Below are 14,736 nucleotides of genomic sequence, written 5' to 3' on the forward strand. Positions count from 1 at the left end.
TGCAAAGGCACACCAGACTGACAAGCAACCAAGTCAGCGATTGATGAGCATTGTGTAGAATTAGGTCACTCTATGATGCCAAGATTCTAACACAAACGTTGAGATACTGGGACAGTGTCACCAAAGAATCTATTGAGATTAAGTTCACGGAGAATCTCATTAAACGTGACACCCGTTTCCAGCTGAGCTCTTTCTGGAACCCGGCACTCGATTGTCTGAAGACGCAACGGAGGCAACATCAAGACTCGAGGGGACATGAGTATAAAGATGGAGTTAGAGGAAATAGCACAGTACATTTAAAAAGGACACATTTGAAAGGTAGCACTACCTCAGACGATATACCCAACACCGGAGGAAGTCCTACCGAGTTTTGGGCGGTAATCTGAACTCCAACGACCTGAAGGTAACACAACAGCCGCTCGACACTGGAATCAGTATCAGACAGCACCTGAGGCAGACTGCGAGTCACGCAGCTGAAATATCGTGCAAGAAAGACGCGAAGAACCGGCAGAAAACCGATTATTCAACAAGGCAGGTCTACTCGTGTCTAAGTAGTAATTATGTTGTTTTGAAGCAAGGTAAATATATAACAAAATACATATTCCCGCAAAGCGAACATTTGGCCCTGTCAGGCAACTGGCTGTTACGCCAGATAGGACAACATTACGCTGAATGTTGTTCGAACATGAAATGACCATAGCTGGGCGTAAGAACGTTAACACCAGGTGGGGTGATGCAGTTATGAGTACACTGGACACAGAGTCGGGAGGACGACGGTTCAAGCCCGCGTCCGACCATTCAGATTTTTATTTTCCGTGATTTCACTAAATCACTCCAGTCAGATGCTGGGATGGTCCCTTTGAAAGGCACGGCCGGTTTCCTTCCCCATCCTTCTCACAATTCGGCACTGTGTTCCGTCTCCAATGACCTGGGTGTCGGCGGGACGTTAAGGCCCATCCTCCTTTTTTTAAGACCGTTAATCTGTTAATAGTTAAGTAACCAAGTAACTTTTCGGGTAACGGATAAACTTTTAGAAAAACTTTAACGAAATCTTTAATTTCCCTTAACATTCTTTGAGTTCGTTAATCGTTAATTTTTTTGCACTCCGTCTTCAGGCTACAAGTGGCCCATTGGGATCATCCGACCGCCCTGTCATCCTCAGCTGAGGATGCGGATAGGAGGGGCATGTGGTCAGCACACCGCTCTCCCGGTCGTTATGATGGTTTTCTTTGACCGGAGCCGCTACTGTTCGGTCGAGTAGCTCCTCAATTGGCATCACGAGGCTGAGTGCACCCCGAAAAATGGCAACAGCGCATGGCGGTCCGGATGGTCACGCATCCAAGTGCCGAGCACGCCCGACAGCGCTTAACTTCGGTGATCTGACGGGAACCGGTGTATCCACTGCGGTAAGGCCGTTGCCCAATCGTTAATTAGGTAGCAGCTATTTACGACAAAAATGACGTCGCGCCGCCGGCGGAAATCGTGTTCTGACAAGTTAGGTTGATGTAGGTGTATGACTACGTCGGGGTGTTAGCGAGAGATGTAAACAATCGAGTGCGAGCGAGATTAACGAAGTGTTGGTTGTTAATTGTTGTTCGTTTACTGAGTTCGCGTTAAATACCACTTTTTGTTAGTGGACTGACTGTGGAAACAATCTACAACTGGTGAGAATTCATGGTTACATTTAAGTGATTACGCTCAATTTTTATCCAGATCGGAAGAAGAAATACTTTTAGATTGTAAACTGTGCTTGTCTAAAAAATCAATAATTAGGACTCAAACTTCAAGCCTTAACCCGTAACCAGTACGGTGGGATCCCAGGAGCCCCAACCAGTTTTATTTATTCTGTTATGCCCATAGGGGCCGCTATTAGCAGCTGTGGCTCATAGTATCTCTCAGGCAGTAGCTTCTGAGCTGTTGAAAGAAGTGGTTGTTCTGCAGTAAGTGATTTATGAGTTTTATTCAATTATTAGTGGAGCGTGGGGTCCGTGTGACCCTCCATACCATTAGTGAAACATTTTTATTAAAAATAATTGGTATTATTATTTTGTCAAAAATGGAATATTCACAGCGATAGTCGATGAATGTTAATGATCCCAATTTTCTGGAATGGCTGGAAGGTGCTATGAGCGATTGTGGAAGTGACCTGGGCTTTGATCCAGATTTGGGAAGTGACCATGATTCGAATTCGGAGTTAGATTATGGGACCGATGACAATTAGGAATAAGAAGCAGAATCAGGTATTTCCTTGGAAAATTTAGAACAAGGATGCGGTGTGCCGGAGAATGTTGCATCTCAGGGCATGACAGCTCAGAATTATTTTGGAAAAAATAGGTTCAAGTGGTGTTCCACTCCAATTGCCATAAATGTACGAACCTGTTCCCACAAAATGATTGTCCATTTACCAGGAGTTATAGGTCCTGCTAAACTACTCGGAAAAAGTTGCTCTGAGCTAGCTGCTGGGTCTTGAATTTTTACAAATGATATTTTAGAAGAATTATTATTATGCTCGAATAAAAAAATGGAGGCCATAAGAAATAACTTTACAGATAAAAATGTTTGGTAGCAGATATTGATATTGTGGAGTTGAAGCATTCCTTGGCTTTCTCTTTTTCATGGCTATTTTCAAATCAAATGATGAGGATTTGAATTCAGTATATGCAACTGACGGGACTGGCAGAGAAATTTTCAGATGCACTATGCCAGAGAAAAGATTTGCAATAATTTTAGCTGCCCTCCGTTTTGACGACTCAATTACTAGACTAGAGCGTACAAAAACAGACCCAAGCGCAGCAATTTCTCATATATTTAGTCTATTTCTAAAAGAAGTAGTAAATAAAATTATTCTATTAGTGACCAAGTATGCATCGATGAAATGCTTATTGTCTTTCGGGTCAGGTGTAAATTTAGAATGTATATTCCAAATAAGCCAAGAAAATACGGTATAAAAATTCTTGCAATCAATGATGCAAGAACGCATTATTTTTAGGATGGATACATTTATGCTACCAAGGGAAATGATAGTAACATTTTGTCACAAGCAGAGAATAATTCTCAAAACTAAGGCAGGCTGTCCTTAGATTGACAAAATCAGTCGAAGGAACCAACCGCAATATCACGGCTAACAATTGGTTCTCATCCATTGAAGTTGTGAGGGGGTTGAGGAAAAGGGGCGTTACTTATGTTGGGACTTTGAAGAAAAATAAAAAAGAAATCCCAAAGGAATATGTTCCCTCAAAAGCAAGGAAATCAGGAATATCAGTTTTTGGCTATGTCCCCAAATCAAGAAAGGCAGTGGTTTTAGTTTCCTTGGTGCATCACACTGTTACTGACGAAACTGGAAAGCCTGAAATAATACATCATTATAATGCCACGAAAGGAGGAATCGATGCTCTTAACGAGCAGTGCACAGTATACTCCAGAAACAGAAGAAACTGGAGGTGGCCCCTTATTGTTTTTTTACGCAATGTTGAATACTTCTTCTGTAAATTCATATGTGATTTCGTCATCATTGCCGGAAAATAGACCATTATCAAGGTTTGACTTTGTTAAAAATTTGGCTAGGCAGCTGGTTGAACCGCAACTTCAGAGGAGGGTCACCAGTCTGCCGTTTCCGAGTGATCTTAGACAATCGATTGCTAGTTTGGTAAATTACCAAATACCAAAGCTCTCAGCTGCACCTGGTAAAAGAACAAGGTGTGGGAATTGCCCAAGGAGCAGGGATAAAAACGGTAACGTTTACTGTGCTTGTTGCAATACACCAATATGCACAGATTGTGTCTTTGAAGACTGCCTGTAAGTGTTTGTGATTTGTATAATAGTTTTTCAAATTCTCTTTCGTCGAATTTTTTAATGTTCCTTATATAGTAAATAATAGAAATCAGTCACTATTTTTTATGATTTTCATGTACACATGTTTTAATTTTAATGTTTAATATTTTGTAATTTTCATTTTTACAGTTTTGCGTTTTGTTAAATATACTTTTCTATAAAGCAAAAATTTACATTTATTGTGTTCAATCCGATTTAGATGCCTTTACATATGATGTGTGGTTGTAAAGAAATGGTTGGTTGGTTTGGGGAAGACCAGACAGCTTGGTCATCGGTCTCATCGGATTAGGGAAGGATGGGGAAGGAAGTCGGCCGTGCCCTTTCAGAGGAACCATCCCGGCATTTGCCTGGAGTGATTTAGGGAAATCACGGAAAACCTAAATCAGGATGGCCGGACGCGGGATTGAACCGTCGTCCTTCCGAATGCGAGTCCAGTGTCTAACCACTGCGCGACCTCGCTCGGTGTGTAAAGAAATGGTTTCGATTTTAAGTGAACGTTAACAGGGAACATTTTGAATTAACAAATATTGGGGTCCCGGTGACCCCACCTTACGAGTCATGGAACAACTTAAGGGTTAACTATTTGGAACAACCCACAAGGAGAGCAGATGAATCGCAGTATGCACAGCGAAACAGTGAAAGCAGGATCAGCTCGAGGTAAGCCAAACTGAAAAATAAAACTTGGGCATTCAGATAGACTCTATAGACAGCGGAACCAATGGTAGTACTCTGATAACAGAGGAGCTTTGGACAGTGTTCTGGCATTGCAGCAACTGGCAGCACCGTGTCCCAAGTTAGTGTGGACCAATGCATAGTAAATTTTTTGTCACCTACGTGATTCCTTTACACGACGTCAAATGGAAGTCCTTTGAGCTGCAAATAAAATCTTTAAACGCCAGTAAAAGTTCAGTTTCGAAGAGAACATTGGGCCGACGCATCGTTGATGGACGTATTCTATTAAAGCAACATTTTATTAAATAAGTAGATAGTTTTTCATTGAAATTCAAACTAGCCTACCTACGGGTACGAACCATTACTTCGAGAAATTTCATTTTGACAAGAAAGATAATCTTATTTTTTATTTTCATGAATGGTTTTGTAGTCTTTCTTGTGCAGACCTTTAAAGCCTAATGCACAGACACTCATTTTATCAGTAGAGATATTACGATTATTACATAATCGTTGGTATCAGCAGTTACGAGTTAACGATTAACTTTAACTTCCGATAAATCTCCTGTAAAGCAACGCTTTAACATTCAACATGGTTAACTTTTTTGGTAAAACATTGACGATTAGCAAAGCCAACGTTTTGGTTAACGTCGTCCAGCTATGGAAATGACATAACACAGACAATTCGTAAACACATGGCTTCGAAGGTTAAAATATATCGCTTTACCAGCATTTTAACAATTAACTGTCACAATATACAGGGTGAATACAAATTCTCGCACTCGGACTTTGCACAGTGCGAGTCTTCACATACTGACAATACAAAAATATCCGTCACAAAATTTCGTCCTGCGCATGTTTCGGGCAGTAAATAGACGGTAAAGATTGGCAATCTGGCAACACTGTAATCACGTGTACGGTAACTGCCTCTGTCAGCAAATACATCAATGCTGGGCAGTCGGTGCAGTGGATAGAATTTGGGGTTAACATGGAGGATGGCGATGGTTCGATTCTGGGTTGAGACTTATTGGTTTTTATTTGAAAAAAGTAGTCTGCGTGGTACGGTACCTGCCGTCTTAATCGTCATACGGAGATTACAGTAGGTCTTCTACAAAACAGTTGCAGCTACGAACTACAAACACAGAAATTGAAGTGCAATAGTTTTCATTGGTTAGCTTTTAAAGAAGCCTTTAGCAGATCGTGGAATCCAATTCTTTCGCGCCACTGCATCTACCAGATTCCAAACCTGGTTTGTGTGTATGCTCCCCCAATGGTCCCATCGAAATCATTTGCAAAGCACGTTGCAAACCCTACTGGTGACGTAAGAGCTTAATGAAATGTGATGGACCTGAATGTGGTAAGGATATCAGTTGGTATTAATCGATGGGAACATTGGGGAAAGGTACGTACAAAACAAGTTTGGAATCTAGTAGATTCAGTGGCGCGAAACAATTTGCTTCCACATCATACACAAGGTTTCTTTAAAAGCTGATCAACGAAAACGATTGTATTTCCATTTGCGTGTTTGTAGTACGTAGCTGAAAATGTTATGTAGAAGTCCCACTGTAATTGCTGTATGACGATTAAGACGCCAAATACCGTACCACTCAGATTACTTCTAGCAAATAAAAACAAATAGACCTCAACCCTGAATCGAACTCTCGACATCCTGCATGTTAGCCCAAAACGTTATACAATGCACCAACTGCCCAGCACAATTGAACGCTTCTGACTGAGGTCACCACTGTGCATGTGGTAACAGTGTTGCCAGATTGTCTATCTCTAACGTCCGTTTACTGGCCGAAATTGCGGAGGACCAAATCTTGTGAGAGACGTTTTTATATTGCTAGTACGTGAGAAATCGCGTTCTGAAGTCCTAGTGCGCGAATATTTCTTCACTCTGTATATATGTTTGTCATAAATGAAAATTAATTTTGTCATTTGCCTTACATCAGAAAACACAAAATATTTCATGGCAGAGGAACACGTGCAGCTATCGCCAATAAACTTGTTGAAGTCCCTTCCAATAATTTTACACGTTCGCCGTCTCCGATAGAATAAAACGAAGTGATCACTTGCTCTTTACCTGCCCTGGCCGCTTTAGGCGTCCTTACCGCACAACCAAATCATCTACGGGCTTAAGAACTTTTTATTACTGTTCGTTTCTATGAGGCGTCTCATGCGTATTTAATTAGATTAAATTACTACTCCGAAAAAATAAAACTGCTTATTTGAATGTTATTTATTTCGATGGAACATTCTGCACTCCTAGTACACCGTTGCGTTGGAGTCACGAACGATGGCGATCGAATTTAGGCTTGTTCTGCACACCTACGTCACGCGTTCAGTACTGTTCTGAGCGCTCTGTTGTGAATGTTGTACGCAATGTGAGCACTGTACGCGGTCGTATAGAGTTATTTAGTGAATTTTTATTCCATTTGTCGCTAGTTGTCATGGCTCACGGTGACCCTGAGCGACACATTGAAAACAAGCAAACGAGAGACAGAATTTGCGGGACACATGCTTTCAACAGAAATTGCGCTTAGCGAAACTGTGGCTTGGAACCGGCAACAATACAGTCCTCGTCCTTGTCACCACTTGCACGGAATGCCATTGCTTGTGGATCGGACTAGCAAACTGGTGCAGCCTGTCTGCTCCCTATTAAAAGGCTGCGCCATTTGGTTTTGTAAGAGGATGACCAAAAACTTTCCGTTTGGGGCCTCACTACAGCGTATATGCAATGTAGAGCGACTCTCATGCGCTATTATACATAAGCACCGACGTATACGCAAGGGATTAATGAGGCATCATGTCTTTCCGATGTGAGTGAGGTAAATGAGGAAACGTGCGACGTTATTATCAAATGCGTCTGAACAGAACCAACCGGCTTTTATTCTTTTCTTGGCTGTGGAAAGAAGAACACCGGTAGCCATCCAATCGAGAACGAAGAATGTGCATGGGGCAGCACGTCTGTCGGAAACCTCTGTTGTGGAATGGTGTGTGACAATGGATGATGCTGCTTCATGATAACGCACGTCCACACATCGCAAATGTTGTAAAGCATAAGTTACGCCAACTCAAATGGGAGAAACTCGAGCACCCACGCTGATCTATCGCCGTGCGATTCTCACGCATCGGTCCCTTAAAGAAACTGTTCCCGAAAGAACAGATACAATTGATGACCATGCAGCTTCTCTAGAATAAACGATAATCAATTGAAACACTCAGCTGCAGACAGGTGTTGTTGATACACCTCGATGGGGACAGCTGAAAATAAGTGCCCCGACCGGGACTCGAACCCGGGATCTCCTGCTTATATGGTAGACGCTCTATCCTTTTGAGCCACCGGGGACACAAATGAATAGTGCAACTATTATTAACATTAGGTAAGTAGATTGTGGACAATTGGGAATATGGGTCTCACGGGGAGCGTGCAAGGGACAAGTCCCTGCAGTCGCGTTATTGATCTGTGTCCTCGGTGGCTCTGATGGATAGAGCGTCTGCCATGTAAGCAGAAGATCCCGGGTTCGAGTCCCGGTCGAGGCACACACTTTCAGTTGTCCCCATCGAGGTATATCAACATCACCTGTCGGCAGCTGAGGGTTTCATTCAACTATCAGTTATGGATTTCTTCAAGCAGCACGGTGTTTTCCCAAAAGTTATTTCTAATCTGATGCGTCAGCGGAATGATTACTTCAACGCTCAAGCCGATTTTACCTGACTGACAAACTAATTCTGGTTGTACGGCCTTCGAACGAAATTTTTTTGATTCCCCTTTATAATACCTGTGACAGACACATCACTGTATACCATGACTACCGCTATAAACCTCCAAACAAACAAAAACAAAATTACGTAATTTTATTTTTCAAGACGAAAATTAAAATTTTGTGTCTACCTATTGGAGAAGGGACATATATTTATAAATTTCCACAATTTGCTTTCCTTTCTGTGTACTACACTCTCCGGCAATACAGTTTATCCACGCTATGGTGACGTGCCTTGGTATTGTTGCAGGGGACCGTCAGTACCGTATCCCATCGCTGAACCCGTTGCGCATCGATACGCTGGCTGTGGACGAAGGCTCGGGGCCACTGGGGCTGGCCTTCACCGCCAACAACGCAACTGTCTATGGGCTTGCTGACACAAGTATCGATGACGTTAGGTATGCTGCTGAGCTTGAGACACAGAATCTTCTACATTTACGAAAATGTCTAACGTTTCTAACTCTAAAGAGTTTCTTAGAATAAATTTTAACTAAAAAATGCAACTAAAACATACTGTATTACTTAGTGCTTGTACGAGGGTGAGTCAAATGAAAACCTTAAATTTGTAATAACAAATCGAAATTTCGCACCGTTATCCTGTAAGTTGGTAACCGTGCTTCAAAAAGCGTGCAGAATGGCCTGTAGATGGTAGCGTAGTGCAGATGCACACAAACCGTCGCAGTATCAGTATAAAGATGGCCGCCCCACTTGCGACTTGCACCAGAGAAGAACAGCGTTCTGTTATTCGGTTTTTGCGTAGTGAAGGTGTGAAACCTCTTGAAGTTCATCGACGAATGAAGGTTCAGTGCGGTGAGGCATGTTTGTCACAGCAGCAAGTCTACGAATGGAGTAGGAAGTTCGGAAATGACGTGACTTCAGTGGAATATTCTCCTCGTCCAGTTCAGGCGCAACGAGTTGTTACTCCACAGAACATTGCAGCAGTTGAAGCCATAGTGAAGGAAAACCGCCAAGTGACACTGAATGACATTGCAGGATGTTTACAGATTAGTCATGGGTCAGCACACCACATTGTGCATGATGTGCTCCAGTTTCACAAAGTGTCTGCAAGATGGGTGCGACGGCAGCTTACTCAAGAAATGAGAGAACGACGTGTTGATGCTTGTGAAGAACTTCTTCAGCGAGAAGGTGATGGCTTCCTTGCAAGAATAATTACTGGGGACGAAACCTGGGTTCACTTCCACCAACTGGAAACGAAGAGAGCGAGCAAGGAATGGTGCCATTTCTCATCACCAAAACCAAAGAAGTTTCCAACAGAGCCATCTGCAGGGAAGGTTATGCTGACTCTCTTTTGGGACGAAAAAGGCGTCATTTTGGGGCATTACATGCCTAGAGGGGCCACTGTCACCAGTTCATCATATACAGTTCTCCTAAAAAATCATCTGCAGCCTGCAATCAAATCAAAGCGACATGGATTGCTATCACAAGGTGTCCTTTTGCAACGTGACAATATACCCACACTGACAGTACGATAGTTGCAATAATCACAGACCTGCAATTTGAGTGTCTTCCTCATCCACCATACTCACCAGAAGTTGCCCCAAGTGATTTCCATATGTTTGGACCACTCAAAGACGCAATGGGAGGAAAGAAGTTCCTTTCTGATGAAGAGGTACGCCACACGGTGCATGAGTCGTTGCTCAGACTACCAAAAGAATTTTTTTCTAAAGGAATTTATGCACTTTGTAAGAGCTGGAAGACTTGCATTGAGCGTGAGGGAGATTATGTTGAAAAGTGATACAGCTTTGTACCACTTCTGCACAATAAATAATATTAAAAAATATTTAAGGTATTCATTTGACTCACCCTTGTAGTAGTAAGGAATAACAAAAATCTTATGGATGAGGTACTTGGCATTTTTCTGTGTAGTGCTTGGGGACATTCGTTAGGATGACAGTTGTTGAGACTTTTTCTTTCATTTGAAAATTCTGGAGTCAGCGGTTCTTTCAATAGCATTTGATTCAAACTGGAAATCAAAATTGTACCATAATCTTTAACATGCTAGAAGACGATAACAAATTAAACATTTTATTCAGAAAAAGAGATGTACCACAAACACATAATGAATTCAGTTATGACAAGACGGTTTTGCACGTCAATATGGGCATAAATTGTAGCAGGTTTCCAACCATCATTTGATCAGATTTGTAAGAGTTTCTCTAGTTTAGCTTCAAGTGCAAATACTAAAATGCATGCTTAATTGAACATGGAACAAAGTAAGTACGGATTTCATCATTTAACAACAAATACTGTAGCATACATCACAGCTTCTGTGTGGAGCTACAGTTCATTCGTAGTTCGTCTGTTATATCTATTTTGATGGAAAAAACTGTTATAACAGTTTAAGAAGGTGGGAGAAACTATTAGCTTTTAAACATTGTGGCATATAGTTTATCACACTTTTTGTGACGAATTTTTTAACTTCATTTTCAAGAAAACAGTTGACATAAGTTACCTTGAAGTTTCTCTTGTTGAATCAGTACTACCGAGTATTTTACAATTAATCTCATTATATAATATTTACGCAATTAGAACTATGTGCTTATTCAAAAAAACATTCCAGTTGGCTACTGAAGTATGCGTGAACTGGGCAGAACTGCTTCATACACAAACTTGTCAGCAGCCTTTGACAAAGTGTCTGTACAGTCACAGCCTAATATCCAGTTGTTCACCACAGAAAGATATATTTCAGCATGGATGTCGGTATTTCTTTCACCATATGAAAAATTTGAGTATCTCTTCACAGCACTATTGCTAATGAATGTCGGTTACAGCTGGATTTGAAACACGAACCTACTACTCTTCATTCATTTCATTTCACTTAAATTATTTTGTTTTCCTTCGGCTTCTGTATTTCCTGTCATAGCTTTTCTCTCTATCCTTTCTGCTTGAGATTCCACATTATCTAGCTGTTGCTTTCTCTCTGTTAATATTTCCCTACCTTCTTTTTGTATTTTCTCTTTTGTTTAATTTCAGATTACAATTTCGTGTTCTTACAATCTTCCCACCTGCTTCTATCTACATCTACATCCATACTCCGCAAGCCACCTGACGGTGTGTGGCGGAGGGTACCTTGAGTACCTCTATCGGTTCTCCCTTCTATTCCAGTCTCGTATTGTTTGTGGAAAAAAGGATTGTCGGTATGCTTCTTGTGGGCTCTAATCTCTCTGATTTTATCCTCATGGTCTCTTCGCGAGATATACGTAGGAGGGAGCAATATACTGCTTGACTCTTCGGTGAAGGTATGTTCTCGAAACTTTAACAAAAGCCCGTACCGAACCACTGAGCGTCTCTCCTGCAGAGTGTTCCACTGGAGTTTATCTATCATCTCCGTAACGCTTTCGCGAATACTAAATGATCCTGTAACGAAGCGCGCTGCTCTCCGTTGGATATTCTCTATCTCTTCTATCAACCCTATCTGGTACAGATCCCACACTGCTGAGCAGTATTCAAGCAGTGGGCGAACAAGCGTACTGTAACCTACTTCCTTTGTTTTCGGATTGCATTTCCTTAGGATTCTTCCAATGAATCTCAGTCTGGCATCTGCTTTACCGACGATCAACTTTATATGATCATTCCATTTTAAATCACTCCTAATGCGTACTCCCAGATAATTTATGGAATTAACTGCTTCCAGTTGCTGACCTGCTATTTTGTAGCTAAATGATAAAGGATCTATCTTTCTATGTATTCGCAGCACATTACACTTGTCTACATTGAGATTCAATTGCCATTCCCTGCACCATGCGTCAATTCGCTGCAGATCCTCCTGCATTTCAGTACAATTTTCCATTGTTACAACGTCTCGACACACCACAGCATCATCTGCAAAAAGCCTCAGTGAACTTCTGATGTCATCCACAAGGCCAATTATGTATATTGTGAATAGCAACGGTCCTACGACACTCCCCTGCGGCACACCTGAAATCACTCTTATTTCGGAAGACTTCTCTCCATTGAGAATGACATGCTTCATTCTGTTATCTATGAACTCTTCAATCCAATCACACAATTGGTCTGATAGTCCATATGCTCTTACTTTGTTCATTAAACGACTGTGGGGAACTGTATCGAACGCCTTGCGGAAGTCAAGAAACACGGCATCTACCTGAGAACCCGTGTCTATGGCCCTCTGAGTCTCGTGGACGAATAGCGCGAGCTGGGTTTCACATGACCGTCTTTTTCGAAACCCATGCTGATTCCTACAGAGTAGATTTCTAGTCTCCAGAAAAGTCATTATACTCGAACAAAATACGTGTTCCAAAATTCTACAACTGATCGACGTTAGAGATATAGGTCTATAGTTCTGCACATCTGCTCGACACCCCTTCTTGAAAACGGGGATGACCTGTGCCCTTTTCCAATCCTTTGGAACGCTACGCTCTTCTGGAGACCTACGGTACACCGCTGCAAGAAGGGGGGCAAGTTCCTTCGCGTACTCTGTGTATAATCGAACTGGTATCCCATCAGGTCCAGCGGCCTTTCCTCTTTTGAGTGATTTTAATTGTTTCTCTATCCCTCTGTCGTCTATTTCGATATCTACCATTTTGTCATCAGTGCGACAATCTAGAGAAGGAACTACAGTGCAGTCTTCCTCTGTGAAATAGCTTTGGAAAAAGACATTTAGTATTTCGGCCTTTAGTCTGTCATCCTCTGTTTCAGTACCATTTTGGTCACAGAGTGTCTGGACATTTTGTTTTGATCCACCTACTGCTTTGACATAAGACCAAAATTTCTTAGGATTTTCTGCCAAGTCAGTACATAGAACTTTACATTCGAATTCATTGAACGCCTCTCGTATAGCCCTCCTCGCACTACATTTCGCTTCACGTAATTTTTGTTTGTCTGCAAGGCTATGGCTATGTTTATGTTTGCTGTGAAGTTCCCTTTGCTTCCGCAGCAGTTTTCTAATTCGGTTGTTGTACCATGGTGGCTCTTTTCCATCACTTACGATCTTGCTTGGCACATACTCATCTAACGCATATTGTACGATGGTTTTGAACTTTGTCCACTGATTCTCAACACTATCTGTACTTGAGACAAAACTTTTGTGTTGAGCCGTCAGGTACTCTGTAATCTGCTTTTTGTCACTTTTGCTAAACAGAAAAATCTTCCTACCTTTTTTAATGTTTCTATTTACGGCTGAAATCATCGATGCAGTAACCGCTTTATGATCGCTGATTCCCTGTTCTCCGTTAACTGTTTCAAATAGTTCGGGTGTGTTTGTCACCAGAAGGTCTAATATGTTATCACCACGAGTCGGTTCTCTGTTTAACTGCTCAAGGTAGTTTTCAGATAAAGCACTTAAACAAATTTCCCTGGATTCTTTGTCCCTGCCACCCGTTATGAACGTTTGAGTCTCCCAGTCTATATCCGGCAAAATATTTTCCATGTGTTTTCTGTCACATCTTTCAAGCTAAGCTACCATATTTCATATATTGACTAACAACAGATCAATATCAATATTATAGATTTTTAAAGCCAGTTGTGAACAATATATTCTATCAAGATCTATTTATAGTTTCCCATAGTAGTTTATTTCCTGAAGGTTTCTCCTATACACTGTCCAGTCATATTAGTGTGACCACCTGTCAAAAGCTTGAATAAATTACCTTCTGCAGTGTGGACCGCAACGAGACGCGCAGAAAGAGAGTCAATGAGGTTCTGGAAGCTGTCAACAGGTATGTGGAACCATGCGAACTCCAGTGCTGTGGCCAACTGCACTAGGTTTCGCAGCTCAGAATCCAAAGCGCCAACAGACCAGTTGAGATGGTCCGACACATTCTCAATTGGGTTTTACTTTGGGAATTTGGTGACAGGGGAGTACAGCGAACTCATCCTGGTGCTCTTCAAACCGCACACATACACTTCGAGCTGTGTGACATGTTTCATTGTCCTCCACGTAGATGCCATTGTGCCGAGGAAAAACAAACTACAGTTAGGGGTGAACAAGGGTCCAAGGATAAATGCATACTTGCCTTGATTCATTGTGCCTTCCAGAAAGGCGAGATCATCCAGGAAATGCCACGAAAACATTCCGCAGGGTGTTTCAAGCCATGCACACAAAAGGCCATCTGTCCAACGCAGCATAAAATTTTATTCATCTGAAAAGACCACCTGTCGCCATTCAATGGATATCCAGTCGCGGTACTGACGTGCAGATTCCAGCCTTCGCCGCCGATGAACAGCAGTCAGCATAGGTGTGCGAACCAGGCGCCTGCTGCAGAGGCCAGTATGCAAGTATGTTCGCTGCACGCTGACCCCTTGGTCCATCTGGGTTGTCAGTTGTCCAACAGTTATACTTCTATTCACTCGTACACATTTTCGTAACCGTCGTTCACCCCTGTCATCTACGATGATGATGATGATGTTTGTTTTGTTGGGGCGTTCAATTGCACGCTTATCAGCACCCATACAAATTCCCAACCTTTGCTCAGTCCAAACTCGCCAC

At 42.0% G+C, this 14,736-nt stretch overlaps 1 protein-coding gene and 1 pseudogene across 1 annotated transcript in view; one reads left to right on the forward strand and one right to left on the reverse strand.

The window, feature by feature from the left end:
• Window positions 1–14,736, forward strand: part of LOC126457265 (protein takeout-like) — a 196,889-nt gene that overhangs the window by 145,756 nt on the left and 36,397 nt on the right. Inside the window, exon 3 of the mRNA XM_050093428.1 lies at window positions 8,518–8,665. Coding sequence (XP_049949385.1) covers window positions 8,518–8,665 — 148 coding nt within the window. The remainder of the gene's footprint in view (window positions 1–8,517; window positions 8,666–14,736) is intronic.
• On the reverse strand, window positions 1,303–1,420 carry LOC126458829 (5S ribosomal RNA; annotated as a pseudogene).

This window comes from Schistocerca serialis, chromosome 2 (assembly GCF_023864345.2).
Source record: "Schistocerca serialis cubense isolate TAMUIC-IGC-003099 chromosome 2, iqSchSeri2.2, whole genome shotgun sequence".
NCBI lineage: Eukaryota > Metazoa > Arthropoda > Insecta > Orthoptera > Acrididae > Schistocerca > Schistocerca serialis.